A 12,911-nucleotide genomic window follows, 5' to 3' on the forward strand; every position below is an offset into this window, starting at 1 on the left:
GTGAGCTTCATCTCTATCAGACAGTATGGTGACAACTGTGGGAAGAGAAGAGAGAGAGACGGATCTCTGCATTCACCCCCCTCACCTGTTAAGGAAGAAAGGCGAAAGCTGCTGTCAATGCTCATTAGATTATAGTCCTACCAACTATCTCCCTAGCAGGGCTTTCCTAATGGGCCCATCAACAGGATATCAAGGTGCCAGAAATGGTCAAGATCCTACACCTCCCACCCCAGATCAGTTTCCAAACTCTAATCTCAATACCCCCTGCATGCAAACATCAAACCACACTCTGTTGGTTACAGAATTGGCTATTCCATGCATAGGGAAGGTCGGCATTCTGAAATGAGACACACCCAAGGGAGGTCAGAAAGATCCATGATAATAGAGCACTGACAGCCTAGAGCTGTGTCCTCAGATGCTGTTAGTGGCAGGAGGCACCTGACCACGTGCTCTGCAATCTGTGATCTTCACAGAGCTGGTCGTATGGTTAACAAGATCATCTACTTCTTTTAGTCAACGTTGAAATGATGGGCTTGTTGGATCTTAGAGGAAGGTGCTTGTGTTACTGGGAACTGGCGTTGGGAGCTTTCCTTCTCCTGGTCTCACTGGATGAATGGATTTGGCATGAAGTTCCTCAGGGAAGGTGCACCTCTGTCTTGCAGTAAAACTGCTGTGGTTTTCTTTTCTCCCTCTATCTATCGAGGAATTTCCACGTCTCCACCATAGAATGGCTCTGTCCACACAACGCTGTGATATAGAATAGGGAGGAATCATTATCCCTATTGTATAGATGGGGAAACCAAGGCACAGAATGATTTAAGTGGCTGAGCTGGGAAGAGAATTCAGGAGTCCTGAGCCACAGTCTGCTGCTTTAACCACTAGACTCCACATCCCTAATCCCTGCTTCTGCTTATTGGGTGATAAGAGGCTCGGGGGAGACATTGAAGTTGTGGGGAAAGGGTTAACTAAATCTCCACATGCAGGGGTATTTCCCTTCCTCCCATGCTGCTGGCTTGTCCCCTGGATGAGAAATAGGCCTGAATTCCATCCTGACTGATGGTAGTCTGAGATGTGGGGATAAGCAGTGGCCAGGGCCAGCCTAGAATGCTTTCCGAATACTAAAAGGAGACATTTGCTGCCCCTGCTCTTTTCTTTGCTAGATAAATTAATTCCAGGTTGAGCAAATAGCCCTGTGGTCAGTGTGGGGCCTGGGATACTGGAGCCACAGAGCCAGACAGGTATTTGGGAGTTCTCTGGGTTCCCTGTTTCAATGGATTTAGAGTTGGCTTTCCTCAAATCCCCCAGAAGTAACTGCATTTGTGGGGTCACCTCTTTGGAAAGTGGCTGTTCATACACAGATTCTCTGGTGCAACTCCAAGGCCTTACCTCAGGCAGAATTTGGCTCAGGACTTTAGCAACTGTTTACATCTGAGTTTGGGAGAAGAGATTACAGCCAGCCCTGTTCTTCAGTGAAAGAGTCCAGAGTGGTATCCGTATGTGGGCCCAGGCCCCACTCTGCCCACACCCTCAATTGGGGGCTGGGTCCCCTTCTCCTCCCCATTTCATCTCCACAGATTCCTCAGGGGATTCTCTCTCCCTTGGGGCACCAACACATGGGCTTCCCATCCAGTCATCAGAGCAGGGATCTCCCTCTGGCTCCGACCTCTACCCATCTCCTTTCCATGGCTGACAATCTGGCATTTTGCCCCAACCTCCTTCCATAAAAGAACTTGAAGCAAAAAATGTTCCTGGCCACTCACTGAGGGACGTCCCTTGACCTCCCAGTGTCCACCAGCCTGTTGGGCTCAGGTCTCAGAGCAAGGCAGGCAGGTACCAGCTTTCCCAGGGGAACAATGATGATTGGTTTTTCCCCATGCAAGCTGGGTTGTTCTCCCTTCTTGCTAAGCCACAGTCAGTACAGGCCAAGGCTCATGGCTAATCCTTCCGCTCAGAAGCTCATCAGCTGCCTTCAGCAGCTTGTTTTCAATATGGGCCCACGGCTGGCAGCTCCTTTTGGTCCAGATGCAGTGTCCTGACACCGTGACGCAGCGCCATGGGTAACGGATTGCAGCAGCCACAGGGTGTGGCATCTCGGGATGTTCGAAAGCTCCGGAGGAGCACTCCATGCGGCAGGGACCTTCCTGGTGACCACACCCACGCGGGTTGCTCACTGTGCTCATTGTCCTCCTCCTTATGTAAATAAAGGGGCAGGGTTGTAGTTCCTTTTTGTGTGGGTTTGTCTGCAGTTGGGAATCCCGTCCTGGGCAGGCCATGCCCAGTTAACCCTTGCCTGCCACTAGGAGGGCTGCAACTAATTACAGCTAACAAACAAATATAGCAGCTACAGTTTGTGTGGGGCAGCCTTGAATGGATGGATGTTGAGACACACACAGCCCGCCCGGGCATACCCACTTTGAGATCCAATCTCTAATCCAGTTCCCTCATGACAGCAGCGTCTCCAGCAATGCCTGGCAGGAAACACAGACACTACGCCCATGCAGGGTATTATCTGCGGGTAGCTGGTAAGCAGGGGAAAGGCCAGGGTAGCCCATTGCAGGGCTTTGGGGGGATTAAGAGCAGCAGACTCAGTTTTTTACCTCCCCACGCCCTACCCCAGGATCCCGAAGCCCAGCTGCTAACGACAATAATCCACTACTTGGCGATGGGCTATTCTTAAATCTCCTTTTTTCTTTCTTAGTCCCTGATCCAACAAAGCACTTAAGCACGTGCTTTACTCCAAGATGTTCTCAATGGGACAGATGACCAGCCTATCGCTGAGAATGTGATTAGTCGCTGGCTGGATTGGGGCCCTAGTGCCTTTTTCAGTCTGGTGTTCATTTCATTGTGCAAGTTTCCCCTTTGCACCTCTGTCGAGTCATCTGCTCCCTGCTCCTCCCATGCGGCTGCCCCTCAGTCCTTCGTCACACCGTGCCACACCTGGCAGCAATGCGAACAGCTTCCAGGAGCCACTCTCCTGGAAAACCTACCACGCTATCATTCCCTGCACTTGGCAACCGCTGCACAGTGTGGATTTTCAGAGAGGATGATTTACAGGCCAATTACTGCAGGAAATGTGCAGCGGATTAACAGGATTAATCATTCACTAGCTCCTTCCCATGCAGTAAGGGAGCAGGACAAGTGTCCATAGGGCGCTGACCCAAGAACCCATTCTGTAGAGTTACAGAGACTGCACATGCCTCCTTCATAAGGGTGTGTGTTCCTGGACAGTCACTCCCTTCCACACCTCACACACCAGCACATCCATTGCATAGCCACATACCAACACACACCCTGACACACCCATATCACACATCTACACATCCATCCATACCAACACACACCCATATCACACATCTACACATCCATCCATACCAATACACATCCCAACATACCCACATCACACATATATCCATAACAACACACACTCTGACACACCCGCATCACACATCTGCACATACATCCATACCAACACACACCCCGACACACCCGCATCACACATCTGCACATACATCCATACCAACACACCCCCATCAACCAGCTACACGTACATCCATGCACACATCTGCACACCAATGCATACCAGCACACCCACATCATATACATGCATGCATTTCTGCACACCCACATCACACTCAGCTCTTCTACACCTGCACACCCATATCGTACACATCAGCACACCAGAATACACTTCACACAACAACGCACAATACTCATACTGGTTAATAATGAATACTTTGCATTTCTGCAGTACCCTTCACCTGTGGCTTTCCAAGCATTGTGCAAACATTAATTACCAATAGTTAATTATCTCAGCCTCACCATCCTACTGTGGGAGTAGGTATCGCTCAAATACACGCATATCAAACAAAGGCAGGATCTCCAAGCGAGGTGTGACAGCTTGCAATTGCATGCTCCTGTCCTGACTATGAAAATTGGACCCCTGGCTTACACACATCAGACATGTCCTGGAGCACTAATGGCATACAAGACAGGACGGGGTTATATCAGGTGAGCAAAGATAAAAAAGACAGGACAGTGGCAGGATGCTTATAAGGAACGATGGAAAGGAGATCTTAGAAAAACCCGTTGGTCTCCTGTTCCACACAGCTTATATTCCAGCTGCTACGAAATGTCTGCTACAGCCCCTGCCCCCTTACAGCCCCAAGCCTCAGTTGTGTCCAGTTTGTGCATCTGGACACTTTCCTCCTGTTGAGTACATGGATTCAATCCAGCTTGTACCGAAACACTCATCCAGTCCGCTCGGTGCACACAGGGTTTAACAGGGCACTTGGACACAGGGATCCAGCCTGCTTTCTACACTTCCAAGTCAGTTTGACCCCCTGATTATATCTCATTGCTGAGGCAGCTTATGCTCTGTTTATATCACACCTTTGAACCACTTTACACTCTGTTTGTCACACCTTTCAATCAGGTGATTTGCTGATCACGTCTCATCCTTAAGGCAGTCCTGTGCTGTGCTGCCTACATCGCACCCACAAGCCAGCTGATTCGGTGTGTATATCGCCCTGTCTGAGCGGCTTCCATCACAGCACCAAGCTGGTCTGTACACTCTTTATATCAGGCACTTAAGACCCTTCGCGGGCTGTTAATAACAATTTTAAGCCAGTCAGTGGCTCTTGGGACAGCCAGCAGGGGGCAGTGCAAAGCCATATGAGGTACTTCACACTTTCTCAGCACCTAAGCATGCTGCGCTGAGTCCCTGTTAGATCGGCTCCCACGGTCCCTGGGACATCTATCAGCAGCATTTCTTAAGCAGCTAGTATCTAGGCACCTGTCACTCTCACTGCAGCACCAGGTGGTGCCACTAGCCCTGGCCGATGAGTGCAATGTCTGTAGGGAGCATGGTTGGGGACAGCAGGTTCTTTTGCCACCTGGCAGATGGCTTCTGCCCTGTTATTTGTGGAGGCTTCACTCCCCTATCTTTTTGATGAAGATCATTTCTTTCATCCCGAAGGATCCCGGACTATGCGGGGATTGTTCCCTCGGCCACTCCTCTGGGGAGGAACGCAGCAGCTGTTTGGCAGGGCATAGCAATGCCACACCGCGATTTAGGACACAGACAGCATGTGGATAGGACAGGAAAGGAAGAAAAACAGTTTACCTAACTGAGACTGCAGCAGGGCCTTAGGAGGAAGCTATTACCGACGAATACTGGAACGAACATCTTCACTTGCAGGGGAAGTGCCCCAGGAGCTCTTTAGTGAATAGTCGAATGTGGCCTCTCAGCTGGTGTCCCAACACCACAGTACGCCTGGTGCTCTGCTAGGGTTCGGCTTCAGGATTGACTTCCGGGGAATAGCACCTGCATCTGCCTCTACGGCATCCGGTTTTCCCGTAGTGATCTCCTATCCAAGGGCTGACCAGGCCCAGCCCCGCTCAGCTTGTAAGATCTGACAAGATCACAGCCCTTGGTGATGTGGTCACCAGTCCCAGGCACAGTGGGATCCTGATCACTGACTGGAGATGACAAATGCAGCGGCAAAGGCATTGGAAAGAGATACAGCCCAAGGCTGGGAAGCCGTGAGTTCCAGATGGCTTCCCTTCCCTACCCCTACCAATGCATAGGGTAAAAATAGGTAAACAGCAGCCAGGGGGCCACATCGGACTCTATGGGCCAAATCATCCCTGCTGGAAGAGGCTGGAATTACACCAGGGAGGAATCTAGCCCTCCGCAGCCTTTAATGCTGCACTTGGGAGTTAGTGCATTAACAATTAGGTGAACTTGGCTTAATATTCTTGCTAAACAAGCATGCCCATCTCGGGCAGGAGTGAATCAGGGTGAGATTAAGGCATTCCTGTGGTAGCGCAGCTTAGATCCCCACCCCCTGCCCCTGACTCCTGCATCTCAGCCTGCGAGTTGCCTAATGCCACTTACATTATTACTGGATTATTTTGGCATAATGAGCTTTGCCCTGATCAGCTGTCCCTCTGTTAGGGGGTGTAGCGATGTGTAATACTTCCCGTGCAGGGCCAAGAGGGAACAGCCAGCTTCTTGAAAACAAACAGAGGCAGGGCGAAACAAAGCTCTGATGTTTAGAGGGAGAAATTCCAGAGCCAGCCTGAGGTTAATCTCAATTTGGGGGAGCTTTCCACTTCATGCTGAACAAAGTGAGCATGCAAGAAGGTGATGATTCCCTGGGCCAGATCCTGATCCCACACATGCTGCTGTAAATCTGGAGTGACTCCTCTGATTTCAGGATTTACACTGGTGTAATTGAGTTCAGTAGTCTCCTCCATCCCTCTCCTACTCTTTCCTATTCTCTCTCTCTCTGCCTTCCTCTCTTCTGTCAGATTGTCAGCTCAGGGGCTTGGTGACAGGTTGCTATGGTCACCGGGAAGTTCCCCCTAGAGACAAGAAGCCCATAATTGATGGATGAATTTTCCGACACAGATTTTTATTAATGTTTATTCAAATGTTGATTAATTCCTTGACTCACATCCCCAGTTTCTCTGGCCAAGGCCTCCGGAGTGGCGTGGCTCTATCCCATGGGCTGGCAGAGGAGGTTGGCACTGCTTTCTCTGCTGGCATCCCATACAGAATATATCGGTATTCACAAGCTATTGCAATATACCAGGTATCAGTATCATGTATATCCCTGGGGGACCCTGACCACTTAGTCTAGTAGGGACCCTGGATCATGTGATGTTAACAGTTGTGCCCCAGGTTTGTGGAACAGTCTTGGATTTCTTGGACTCTCCGAAATAAGAGCTGGAAAGGGACTATTAGGCGCCACCCAGTCCACCCTCCTCTAGAGGCCAATATAGGTTTCTTCCTGGTCAGTGTTTGAGCATACTAAGGGAGAGAGCCTAGCCAGTGTAGCATTTAGGCTCTTTTCCTTCCTCCACATATACAGTCCTCTCTCATCAAGCATTTCCTGAGAGAAGAGTTCTCTACGGCCCCGGACATCGCCTGTACATAGGCATGCGATCATACTATAAATGCTCCCTGCTGAGAAGCTGTCTATTGTAACAGTTCGTGCCAGTCTATTTTTTAGTGCCTTGTTCTGTGGTTTGATCTAGGACCTCAGAGTCATGCCCTGTTATTTATTTCCATATGGGTGATGTCTGAGCAAGCACATGGATTTCTTGCTGAGTTTTATTAGTTTGCAGTGATGAGCTCTATTGGCAGAACTCGGAGATTCCTATGCTGTCACTACTGGATCCGCCAACTGGGCAGCCCAGCCATTTCAAACGTCAGGAAAATCAGCCCATTTGGGAATAATTTCATCTCTTGGAACTAGAAGTGAGTCAGAACCAACATTTGGGACCTTGGAGAAGCTCAGGTCCAGAGCCAAACATTGGAGCTAGTTGCTATCTCTATGATAGGCCAAACCACAGCTCCAGGTTTCAATCCTGCAACCCTCCACCTGCAGAATCTGGGTTGGCGTCACCGGGAGTTCTGTGTATGCAAAACATTTGCAGGCTGAAAAGTCCAGCAAACCTTGGAAGTTCAGCTCCAGATCTGGGCCTGAGCTTGAGTCTGTATGGGACCTGTATCAAATGCATCGGGGAAAGTGTGCTTTTCCTATGCCCTGCCTAGACAGCAGCTTTCCACACTGAGGAGGGGAGATGGATTACAGCAGGCTGGATTGCCTGTCTGGGCAGGACTAGGGGCCACACCTTAGAAGTCACTAATTGTGGACACTGTTTTGCACCCAAAGAGCCTGTCTCAGTGACCGGTAAAAGAGCTCAGATGATCACTGGCTGAGGGTTTGGCATATCAGATGGGATTTGGGCACAAGATACTCTTTAATTTGTGTTGGGTTTTTAGCATAAGAATCCACAGTGGGCTGATTCTTTCTCTTCATCTGTCACCGAATCTGCTGAATATAGCCCCATCGCTACAGCTAATGGTGTGTCTTTCTGCCGAGAGATCTCTGCTGTTTGATGTCCCTTCACTCAAGCTCTGGGCCTTTGTTCATGTACCAGGCTTTCAGTAACCTCAGCTTCATTTTTTCCCCATCTAAATAGTTCATCCTGGGGTTACCAAGCCTCCAGCCCATTGGCTCAGACTCGCCAGCCACTGAAATTCCTGCTCAGGGGCTTCAGCCTACTGCCCTTTTTCCACTCATCTCCTCCGAGCCTCACACGCTCTTTGCATTCTTACAGTAATGGCAGCAGGAACAAACACTTTTCTGCTCGGGCCTAAAAACCCAGTCCCGTGTCCAAAAGCTACTGCACACTGCGTGGGAGAGACGCGCCTAGAACAAAGGACTATGAAATCGTAACGGACAGGAGATGCCCTTTATCCCTCTGTGATGTCTGTGTTCTGAGGGAGAGCTTGCTTGTAGAAATCCAAGGGGGAAGGACTCCTCTTCCTCTCGAGCCAAGAGCAGGGATCTGTTCTGCTCCCCAGTCCTTCTCACGCTGCGGTGTACACAGCCCTTCCTGGTGGTCTGCAGTGTGAAATGTTCTGCTGAGCTAGCAGTGAGGGAGGCAGGTTTGGGGAGGGGAGCTGGAGGAGAATCCCCCAGAGGATTTTTCCATGCTCATCAGACTGAGGAAGTTGGTGCACTCCTGCCCTACAGTCTATTTTCCAGGGTTTTCTCCAGTTTAATGGCTCAAGCAGTGAAGCTTCCACCATTTACCTGGACAAACAAACCACTCCACAATCTAACCGCCCTTCCAGTGTCTGCCCTGCATTCCGCAGTGGAGTCACTCCCTGGGGGATCCCAAGGAGATTTCTGGAGAGGCTGCTCCCTTCCAGTGCTTCTCTAGCTCCCAGTGGAACACTTCCCACAGGGGAGCTGTCCCATCCTCCAGACAGACTGGTGATGAGGACCAGTTCTGGGGGTTGATGATGAAAAGTGGAGCCTTTCACCTCCTGGAGGCAGGTTTGATCCCAGCCTAGGTCCGATCCCAGCCTAGGTCCATATAGAATGAAGGTTGTTATCTCCTGACAGCTGTTTGGAGGCCTGGGTGAAACAAATGAGTGGGTGTCACTCCAGTTCCTAATGAAATAGGTGTCAGCATCACTAAAATCCCTCCCCCCATATACCCCCCCACAAAGTTTGGCATTGTCAGTTTGTTGTCTCTCTCAGCAGACGCCCAGGACTGAATGGGCTACAGAACACAACTAGGGTGACCAGATGTCCCGATTTTATAGGGGATGTCCTGATTTTGGGGTCTTTTTCTTATATAGGCTCCTATTACCCCCACCCCCACCCATCCCCGTCCCGATTTTTCACATTTGCTGTCTGGTCACCCTAAACACGACTAATGCTCTCCCTCCAGGTCTGTTGTGATGCACCAGCCTGGCAGAGGGTAGGACGCTTGTCCAGCGACTGTCCCTACTGCCCCAGGTTTGTGGAGAAAGAAGGGATGTCCCTCCCTGGGGATGCCTGGTGGGGCCTTTCCCCAGCCCCAGACTCATCTTAGAAAAGGAAAGCAAGGTGGCCTCATGCTGATCATGCAAAAGGAGCAAGGGGCAGCTGTCCTGGTGGGGAGGGAAGGAGCTGTACTGGCCTCGGAAGGGAGGAGATGCAGTTTCTGGGAGGGCTTGCTGTTCGGCAGGCTCCTTGCTGACTCTGCAGCTGGGAAGCATCTGCTGGAGAGTGGGGTTAGTGTTTGGACTAGGATGTGTTTACTCAGGCAGCAGCTCCTCTTCCGAGGGCTGGGGAGCAGATGTTTGGGAACTGCAGAGACACTGCCGGCTGCAGCAGTAAATATACACCCCAAACAGGAGGGAAGGGGAGACAGCGGGGCGGGGGCAGGTGTGGGGTGCGGACAGACTCCTTTGGGGCTGTACTTCCCAGCACGGCTGCAGGATGCATGTGCTTTCGCTTCTCATCCTTCCAGCTATGTTTTGTTTGTTTTTTATGTCGTTGCACTGGTAGAAAGGAACCTCAGAAAACCAGAGCCCTGCTCTTCCCGCCCCCTTCCGCCCCCCCGCCCGGGATAGCAGGAACTCAGGGAGCTCCACCTGCCAGTGCAAGACCTGAGGCTCTTTGAGTCTGGGAGAACAGTACATGTCCCCATGGATCCTCCTGCTCCTGGGCTCTCACGTTTCTGGGCGGCAGGTTCTTGGCATCATTTGCTTGGTAAAAGCCAGTCAGAATCTGGGGCTAGGTGAGTCCGGGGCTGCACCTAGGGAGACTGGGCCCAGTGGCCAAGCCCAATTTTCATTTTTGACTTCCATTTCTGTGCACCCAACTGTCGAGCCTTTGAGAAGCAAGTACATGGCTTGCACGTGGCCCATAACGCAGACCTGCCCCATCTCCTGGGGCAGTTGGTGGTTTATTCCAAGCCCACTCACCTAGAATGAGGAGAAGAAGGAGTGATGTTTTGCCCTTTTTAGAACCTGTTGTCTCAAGACCTTGCGGAGCTTATAAAGCTGGGTCAGTCTCATTGTCCTCAGTGTGCAGATGGGGAAACTGAGGCCCAGATGAGGAAGTGGCCTGCAGTGAATCTGGGGCAGGGCAAGGAGCAGAACACCAGGTTTCTTGACTCCCAGTCCCTTGCTCTGCTCACTAGAGCTATCTCTCACTGACAGCCCATCTGGGGCATGTATTGTTTTCACAGAGGTGATGAATTGCTGACCATTTTCACTGTTGTAGCTCTTCTCCATCACTATTATGACTAGTGTTCATTATTTGTATTGCAGTCGCACCCGGGAGCCCCAGGTATGGATCAGGGCCCCATTGTGCTAGGTGCTGTACAAACACACAACAAAAAGACAGAGCTCACAGTTTAAGTTGTGTTGGAATCATGACTTGCAGCCAGCTGGGCAGTGCCCAGATGGGACCAGCTGCCTCCCTCGTGGTAACACACCCTGTCTTTGTCACTCTCTCCTTTTCACCAGCAGTTCCCTATCAACAAAACCCGTACGGCTCCGGGGGCAGCTCCACCGTCATCCAGTGCTACCGCTGCGGAGACACATGTAAGGGAGAGGTGGTGCGCGTCCAGAGCAATCACTTCCACATCAGGTGCTTCACCTGCCAAGGTAGGAGGCTACAGCTTTAAGGATTTCTGGTCGTGCTGCCCCACCTGCCTGGTATCTGTGCTGGAAACTGAAAGGCCTGTGTGTGACTAATCCAGCCCCCCTGAGTCGTGGTGAAACCTACGTGGATCTCACAAGGGGTTCTGATTCCTTGGGTGGGGGTGGGGATTTAGTGCTTGTGCACAGGAGAGACTGAGAGAGCTGGCTAGAGCCAGGCTTGGGGGAGTGCTGCACAAACTCCCCACCTTCTCTCCTACCCCAATAGCTCTGTGTATGCACCTCAATTCCACATCCGCAAACCTCTCTGCTAGGGTGACCAGATGTCCCGATTTTATAGGGACAGTCCCGATTTTGGGGTCTTTTTCTTATATAGGTTCCTATTACCCCCCCCCCCCACCCCCGTCCCGATTTTTCACACTTGCTGTCTGGTCACCCTATCTGCTAGTCTAGTCCTGGCATCCTACATGAGTCTTCCAGGGCACCTTAATCCTGCCCTACAGCCCCCCCTTTGCTTTCCTAGTCCTGGACCTGTGCACAGCTCCGCTCATGCATCATGATTCTGATCTGCATGCATGGCCTTGCAGTCTGCCTCAGTCAGTATCCTAGTAGTCCTCCTGCCCCAGGGAGAGGGGAGAAGGGAGTAGCTGTTCTGAGCCATGCTGCTGCCCCCAGGCTTCCTGGATGCGAGCTGGCCCCAGCTGAGATAAAACCTAGAGAAAAGGGGACAGAAACCAAGAGCTGCTCCTGGCAGGGTCGTCGACTGGTAACTGACTAATTCCACAATAATGAAGTTGACTGATATGAAATGGGGATGAAATCAGTGTGCTCCAGGACGCCATGTACTGCAGCTCGGGCTAAACTCCCTCAGGGGACTCCCGGGGGACAGCGCATTTGATCCAGAGGTGCTTTCACACAGGCTGATCAAAGGAGAAACCCCCAGCACACCCCCAACCTCCATGTGCTGCTGCAGGGCTTCAAAGACACTCTCACGCTTAATAAGGCAGATCGGGAAAGATGCCAAGTTAGGGATGTTAAGCCTGGCTCCAGTGCATCTCCTGCGGGAGCTGGGATGGGAAATGCACCTGACCCCATCTGTGTTCGCAAAGTCCCATGTACGTTTACTGCACTGGATAAATGAATGGTTAATAGCAGTTAATTAATTTGACAAGGCTCACCAACCTGTGCAGAAGAAGTGCGGGCTTCTTACTTTCTAATTTCAGCCAGATCCTGGGACTTGCCTCATTCCGGGAATGAGCCAACTGGGGGTGGAGGGTGGGGCGTATGGTTGTGACGGTGGTTTGTGTATTGTGGACACCTGTCCACTAGGAACTGCACTGTGAGAGTCACCAACTCACTTCATGCAGGGGCCATCCCATTCCCAACAGCTGGCAAGGCCTTCCTGACGCAGTGCCTTGAGCTGCGTGGCAGCCTGCCTCCTGGAGGCATAAAGCTCCCCCACCCACCGTTGTGCATCGCCCAAGCACAGCTCCCTGTGCTCTTCCTGGGCCATTTGCAGTGACTGCTGAGAGCAACGTGGGCCAGTTGGGCTCCTCCCCTGGTCCTGAGGAGGGGCTTAAGGGGAGCAGAGCTGAGAGGCCGTTAAAGCTAATGGCCCTGAACGGATGCTAAAGAGCTCCTTAGTCCATTTATTTAAAGAGCCGCTCTTAGGAGGGCCAATAGCGGGATCTATAAATTGTAAAACACAGAATTACCAGGGTTTATTAAAGACCTCTGCTCCTCTTAGTTCCCATCGCCTCACGCTAACCCGGGCACAAATCGCTGGCACTTAATGACTCCTTCATGCACGGGAGGGGAGGAGGGTCTCTCTCTCCCAGGTAGTTTTGGTCTCTCCCACAGTCAGAACCAACCCCATATACACACTATCTCTCTCTTTGAATATATATATCTATATGTATGTCTCCTTTGCATGCACGCACCACCCTGCGTGTAC

General features: G+C 51.3%; 1 protein-coding gene across 3 annotated transcripts in view; it reads left to right on the top strand.

Moving 5' to 3' along the window:
- Positions 1-12,911, top strand: part of ABLIM3 (actin binding LIM protein family member 3) — a 102,077-nt gene that overhangs the window by 38,473 nt on the left and 50,693 nt on the right. For all 3 annotated transcript variants that reach the window (XM_054038500.1, XM_054038498.1, XM_054038499.1), the window contains exon 2: positions 10,823-10,963. In XM_054038500.1, coding sequence (XP_053894475.1) covers positions 10,823-10,963 — 141 coding nt within the window. The remainder of the gene's footprint in view (positions 1-10,822; positions 10,964-12,911) is intronic.

The sequence above is a fragment of the Malaclemys terrapin genome, chromosome 8 (assembly GCF_027887155.1).
Source record: "Malaclemys terrapin pileata isolate rMalTer1 chromosome 8, rMalTer1.hap1, whole genome shotgun sequence".
NCBI lineage: Eukaryota > Metazoa > Chordata > Testudines > Emydidae > Malaclemys > Malaclemys terrapin.